The sequence below is a fragment of the Lepisma saccharinum genome, chromosome 5 (assembly GCF_977018435.1).
Source record: "Lepisma saccharinum chromosome 5, izLepSacc3.1, whole genome shotgun sequence".
NCBI lineage: Eukaryota > Metazoa > Arthropoda > Insecta > Zygentoma > Lepismatidae > Lepisma > Lepisma saccharinum.
Window position 1 is genome coordinate 73,591,999 of NC_139233.1, and position 7,546 is coordinate 73,599,544.

A 7,546-nucleotide genomic window follows, 5' to 3' on the forward strand; every position below is an offset into this window, starting at 1 on the left:
GCTCATCCCAGCACTCAACAGACATAAGAAAGCAGCTGAGTTATTAGTATCCAGGCTGCAAGAAAAAAATATACTGCACTGATTAGCAAAAGTGTTCTATTTCTGAAAGTGATTTTTGTGGACTTCTTTTCAGAAGACAAGCACTCTGTTTACTGCCATGATATCTCAGGTCTTCTCACCCAATTAAGTCTTACCTCGTATAGTCCAAAGAATGGCGATAATTTCTTGATAGCTCTAAGCACAGTACCATGTGTGTTCTCTTGCACAATGGGAATGTTTAAGGATCAGTTCCAGTTGGTCACTCAGTGCATTTGTGAGAAGAACATAACGACATAAAAGAGCATGTCAAAGGTGACGGGTCAAGAATATGATGGCAGACTACATTTCTAGTGAGATTGCCCTGAGCAAGTCCACAAAGCAAGAGCTACACGTGCAGATTCTTGCCTGAATAGAACCTGTTTGAACTTTTCATGCCATCCATATCAAATTTCTTATATTGCCTTCCATCTACATGTAGACATGTGTTTTCTTCTTTTAAAAAAGCCTTAAATTCATACTCATATTTTACTATATTGAATACATGTTTGATACTCCAAAAAGTGCTTTCATCTTGTGGTATTTTCAAACTGTAATGCATATTGTGATGCACTTACACGTGTTTGTGAATAAATTAAGTACAGCTACGCCAAGATGGCATCCAACTTTAAAATGTAGAATTGAATTTTGGAAAATGGATATCATGGTGAAAAATTTAAATGTTGAATTGCAAGAAAACTAGAGCTTACAGAGAAAAACTAACCTCAGATTTGAAATCAGTACACCTAAATTAGGTTAGAATAAGTGCTGATATCAATGCAACAAAAATTTTGTTCCCCGGTGCTGGAAATTGGAAACACCAACTTTTCTCCTCTCTGATGGAGAGGTTCTCTCAGGATATCAGATGTCAATTCCAGACATGAGTCCGTGTTTCTATAGCTAACATCACTCTCATCTTTGGAAATTTTAAGTGTTTTTTTTTTCTTCTGGTTGTTCATAGGTTTGTGTCAAAAAAAAAACAACTTAGGAACACTGTAAAATTCTAGCTGTCTGACATCAGGTTGCTTAGATCATTCTCTTTCTCTCTCTCTGCGTTCTTAAATAGGAAAACCATAAAGACATGGTGCTCAATTGATAGGTATCCAGGCACAAAATATCAAAAAAACAAAATGAGGCAAATGCAGAAAAAACAAACCTAATGTATGGATATACAGTTACTTGTCCAATTGTCATAATAATCCTGTGTGTTATACCTTGCTGAAAAATCCCCACAAATAAGAAAAGCAGAAAGGTAAGACGGAACATACTTGTGTGGAGGGCCACCGTTAGGGAACGCGAGGCTCTGTGCAAACTATAGCGCTGAGGCCCCTGTATTATGAAAAGTGAAAATATCAACGTCATCAATTTCTCGTAAAATTCTACGCTAAAGCAAACATTAGTATTATGTAATTATTACACACTCGCATCTTCGTGGTATTCCATTTTACAACCAATGAAATTTAAAATTTAACACGCTGCAGAGAAAGGTGACATCAAGGCAAACAACTTTTCTTAATAATTTGTTGCAGATTGAGACCCTGTATCTGTGCTATTAGCCGTAAAAGAAAATATCGTTGGTGTTTGCAGCCATGTACTGCAAATTTCTTGTTTAAAACCAACGGTCACTCACCTGACTCTAGAAGCAGAAGCAGAACTAATCTAACATCTAGTGCAGAAGATGAAATAAACTCTTCCTCGCAGTTTGTTCCTACATTGCAACTTGGCTCACAGAAGAGTTAAAGTTTAAAAAAAAAATATCGCCACTAGCACTCATGGCTTCGACTTGTCACCACCAACAACAATTAACACTAAACCCCAGGATTTCACTATTATTTCGGTTTTATCAATCGTGGCAGAATTTGAAGCAAAAACGGTATTTAGAGAGTGTAAAAAAAAATTTCAAGGCACCCTTCTGACTTTTTAAAAAAGTGCCCCCTTCTTTACTTATTAAAGCCTTATTAAAGCCATGCACAATTTTAGTCGCATTTTTTATTGGCAACCTCTTCATTCTCCTCTTAATGAATGGTACATGTTCCTGGTCATTATGGGAATCATATACACTTTCTAACTCATTCTCATCTTTGCTGTTGCCTCAATACTCGCGAACTTTCTGAGACACGTTGCAATTCAGTAACAGCCGTTTCGCTGCCATCTTTGCTACTTACCATACTTTACATGAAACAACTGGTAGATATAATAACTTTCAACATGTCTAGCTCTGTCATCTGTTGACGAAACAAAACACTTCAAGTACGACTCTACTCCATTTACGATGGACTACACGATGCACATTGTAACTCCAAAATGACCAAAATGTCACTTACCATGTTTTACACCTGAGCCCTTCATATATAATACATACTATGTACCAATAATTATGTATGGAACAGACTTAGACAATGGCAGAGAGAGACAAAAGAAAGATGCAGGCAGTGGGGTGAAATGTTTAAGGAGTATATTGGGGATAGAATAAGGAATGAGGAGATCTAACAGACAGTGGAGGTGGTGAAGCTCCAGGACACAATAGATCAGGCAGAGATGAGATGGTTTGGCCACATGAAAAGGATGGATGCAGAAAGACTTCCAATAAGCAGGGTTGGCATTTTGCCTGTTTTTTTTTTTTTTAAAAAAAAACCAATTGTTTTTTTTTATAAAACCTGAAAAAACTGGGTTCTATTGGTTTTTTTCTGGTTATGTTTATAAATATATATTTTTTAAAAATGAAATACATTTTTCCCTGATATTAATATATGGGAACATTCAATTTGTATTGTTTTAGTTCACTGAATCAAAAACTATTTAATATTTTCTGTTAACATAGTTAAGACTTGACAATCAAGGTCTCACACCTTTGAAATGATTAAGGGGAGAAGTTACAGTTACGCACCAATTGTGCATTTATTTCAATATCGCCAGTATGGGCAATGCTACTAAAAAAAACTGTGTATCCAAGAGTACGAATTTCTCTCCATGTTGCAAGTGGAAGCATTTTTTTATGTTGATTATTAAGCTGGACACGATGTTTGAAAAATATAATGAATAAGAATTTTCGAAATTGGGGAATCAACTTCAACATCACGTTACGGCTAATCAAATGAAAGTTTCAACTTTTCCGATGCTGAAATGAATCTTCAAACTGCTCTCTTCCTGTTGATATATTTTTCTATTGCATCGGAAGTTTGATATTCCCAAGAGAACTATCAAATAATACTCCCATAAGTCCAATGCATTTCTACTTGCCTACTATGGCAAACCTGATGCGCATAAAAGAGCTACATTTCACCTTAAATGGAGTTAAAACTGAGTTTCAAGGATTTAGATTTATGAAGGCTGGATAAAGTGCTTCCTAGGGTAATGTTAGTTGTCAAAGGTTTCATGCTATTACCATGAACTCGAAATTGATGACAATTTATTCTTAGTTTTCACCATCTAGATCTGGCGGCATCACCTATCTCAACAATCGACCAATGGTCATATGAAATCGAAAATAAAGGATTCCCTGATAAAAATATTGTCAATTTCACGTCAACACGGCGCTATAAAGAAAGTAGCTGGGGATATAAGAGGGGGAGGGGCGATGCAGCCAATATAACAATATCACGTCACATGCAAAATGTATAATCATGAAAAAAGTTGGTCTATGTCTGGCGGGACCATCATAGTGGGGCACGGGGGCAGGTGCCCCAGTTCACAGCCAAACGAGTGCAGGAAAGAGCCAGATCTAACTCTAAGAGAGCTAAGTTGGTAACACTGCCATGGGACTGCCGGCCACACTCCTGTTACCAATTATGGGTGGCGTGTGGTCAGCACGATGAACCCCCAGTCGTCGTCATAGGTTTTCATGACTGTGTTACACTACTCATTCGTAGTTCCCCAATTTAATCATGACGATGAGTGCTCACTAGGGGTGGCCAGATCCGGATCCGTTTTGCCATCCAACATGCGCTTCTTTGGAAAGTAAGAATGTGCTTATAACATATTGTTACCTGCTAATATATATATATATATATATATATATATATATATATAAACTCCTCACAAAAAGTTTGGAATATAAGAAGAAAGTGAAGAAATGGGAACAGACACATTTATTGTAGCAAAAATGATACACCCTGTGATAGGACAAGTGCAAATATAGAGGACAAGTGACGATGCCAGCTTGCCAAGTTCACCAAAGCAACCAAATATAGTGAACGAAAAACAACCAAAATCAAGGGAAGGAATAAAACGTCTTCCCTATGAACTGTGCAAAACGGCCACAGTGTGTGACACACATAAAGTGAGTCCCTCAATAATGTGTATGGCCTCCTCTTGCACTGTGCAGTTCCCGCACACGTTGTGGCATCCCAGAGATAAGTGCATCGATGGCATCCTGTGGGAGACGGTTCCATTCAACCTGGGCAGCCTGGATGAGGTCTGGCAGTGATTGCGGAGGCTGTGGACGACGTGAAATGGCTTGCTTCAACATCGCCCACACATGCTCAATGCAATTCATGTCCGGGGAGAGTGCTGGCCAATCCATGCGACGAACGTCAGCATCCTGCAGGAAATTGGTCACTGGTGCTCCACGATGTGGACGTGCGTTATCGTCCACAAAGACAAAGTCGGCACCATACTGGTAGCGAAATGGAAGCACGAAAAGCCGTAGCACTTCATCCACATAGCGTCAAGACGTCAACCGCCCTTGCAGTGGAATGAGAGGTGTCCGTCGCCCGTACATGATACCTGCCCAAAACAAGATTCCACCCCACCAAAGGGATGGACTTCTTACACATGCTGCTGCCTCCCGTGGCGTTGGCGATGTCGCCAAACACGTTGTTGTCGCGTATCAGGCCGCAAACAGATCCTTGTTTCATCGGAAAACATCACATTCCGCCATTGTTGCACATCCCACCTACGATGTTCATCAGCCCATATTCGTCTGTTCCGCCGATGGTGAGGTCGCAGTGGCACACGTCTCAGCGGCCTATATGACCTTAGTTCGACACTATGCAAACGATTACGCACAGTCTGGGTCGCGATAGGAACGCTGGATGCTTGCAACAAGTCCTTTTGCAACTCCCGGGCAGTCGCTGTTGGCCTTCGGCATGCAGTCACAGTAATGTATGCATCCTGACGGCATGTTGTCACTCTTGGACGACCACTTCTCGGCGTGTCTGATACACTGTTCGTGTTCCTGAATCGTTTCCATGTTTTGGATACCGCTCCTTGGGTGACCCCGACCACACGTGCAACCTCTGCCTGTGTACGCCCTTGTTGCAACAATGTCACAATCCTGGTGCGATCAAACTGCGTTATCACCATCGTTAACGCCAGATATCCATTTAACGCTTGCACTGCTTCGAAGACACTGGATTTGACATGCTGCGTGATGGCCAGGTAAACTCGGCCGGTACTGATAGGTTGTACCACATTGTAGATGGCGCTAGCTGTTGCCTGGATATGCACGTACATCACATGGTGTTCTGCCTACATTCTTTTCTCATGTTTCCAACTACATTCCACCCACACTGCGCCCTGCCCATGTTCTCTTTCCCCGACAAATGGAATATTCCAGACTTTTTGTGAGGAGTTTATATAGCGCGTGTGTGCGCGCGATTTGTAATTAATTAATACACTTACAAGGGAGGTCTAAGTTTCTCCCTCCGAATTTCCATGAAACTTGGCAGGTGTATAGAGTCCCCCCCACCTCAAATGTCAAGATGAGGAGAAATTGAAGTGGGGATCTGACACCGAAACCACGTAAATATGGCATAGGAAGAAACAGGGGGCATAGGGCCTCTCTATACACCTCTCAAATTTCATGGGAATCGGAGGGGGACACAGGGGTCAGATGATCCCCACGTCAATTTGTCCTCATCTTGACATTTGAGGCCGGTTTTGCCCCCTAAAACAGTTTTTTAGCCGAAACAAAAAAACACGCATTTCTTCCTTTGGGCCCCTCTATACACCTGCCACGTTTCATGGAAATCGGAGGGGAACACAGGGGTCAGATCCCCACTTCAATTTGTCCTCATCTTGACATTTGAGGGGGTTGCCCCCTAGAACAGATTTTTTGCCGAAACAAAAAACACGTATTTCTTCATTTGGGCCCGTTTATACACACACCTGCCAAGTTTCATGGAAATCGGAGGGGGACACATAGGTCAAATACTCACTTCAACTTTGACCTCATATTGACATTTGAGGGGGGTTGCCCCCTAAAACAGTTTTTTAGCTGAAACAAAAAAAAAAACAAGTATTTCTTCATTTGGGCCCGTTTATACACACACCTGCCAAGTATCATGGAAATCGGAGGGGAACACAGGGGTCAGATCCTCACTTCAATTTGTCCTCATCTTGACATTTGATGGGGTTCCCCCCCCCCCCTAAAACAGTTTTTTAGCTGAACAAAAAAACACTTATTTCTTCCTTTGGGCCCCACTATACGCCTGCCAAGTTTCATGGAAATCGGAGGGGAACACTTAGATAACCTCCCTTGTTAGTCTTACACTTTGTAATTATATAACACTGCATATATTATAATGTTTTATTTTAATTTGTAAAACTGTAACTGTAGAACAATTGTATAATTTTTGTATAACATTTCTATCTTGTTATATGTGTTAAAGGTTTCATCCTGGAATGGAATGTCTCACATTTATGTGCGTTTTCATTTCCAATACATTCGAATGAATACATATTCGTTTCAATGGCATTTACAAAATCATCTCTAACATTTTATGTTAAACAAGTAAAATTATTTTTGTGCACGAGTGTGTTAGCCGATGCGTAGCAAAGTATTTTAGGAACAACACTTGAAAAAAATTCTTGTAGGACTAACTAATGAAAAATATCTTTGTAATCGAAGATCATAATACCTTTTAAGATGTGGTAATATTATAATGGGATTGAGATACGAAACTCTTGGATCCGGATCCGGATCCAGATCCGAAACTTTCGGACTCGGATCCAAATCTGGAATTTTCGGACCTGGATCCGGATCCGAAACTTTCAGACCCGGATCCAAAATTTTCGGATCCGGATCCAGATCCGGAACCGTTTGGCCATCCCTAGTGCTCACCAGTCTCATACAAAGGCCGAAATCATAGGAAAAAAGCAGTTACATTTCCCCCAGGAGACTCGAACCTGCACGGATCCCGTCGCAGGAGCCCAAAGCATGACGCCTTAGACCACACAGCCACAGTGCGGGACAAATGTTTAAATTATCTAAAATACTATGTTCGGAAATATTTGACTAACAGTTTGATTCTAGTCTTCCTGGATGGCGTAACAATTAATTCATCTGTGACCAGTTACCATAGTTGCGCATTGCAATACTACACTAATACTTGAGAGCTGTGGTGGTTTAGTCGACCTCTGTGGCAGAGTGCAATGCCAGGGGTCCTGGGTTCAAATCCTGGTTCGGACATAGATGTTTGTCCCAATGAGAATACAGAGAAAATTGATGTGTGTGAAAATTGAGAATATA

The 7,546-nt window shown here is 40.7% G+C and overlaps 1 protein-coding gene across 1 annotated transcript; it reads right to left on the minus strand.

Annotated features, from left to right (window-relative positions):
• Window positions 1–4,842: 4,842 nt before the first annotated feature.
• LOC145988073 (uncharacterized) lies at window positions 4,843–5,379 on the minus strand. Its single transcript, XM_083122909.1, has one exon. It carries the CDS (start codon window positions 5,377–5,379, stop codon window positions 4,843–4,845), a length of 537 nt encoding a protein of 178 aa, XP_082979035.1.
• Between the last annotated feature and the right edge of the window lie 2,167 nt (window positions 5,380–7,546).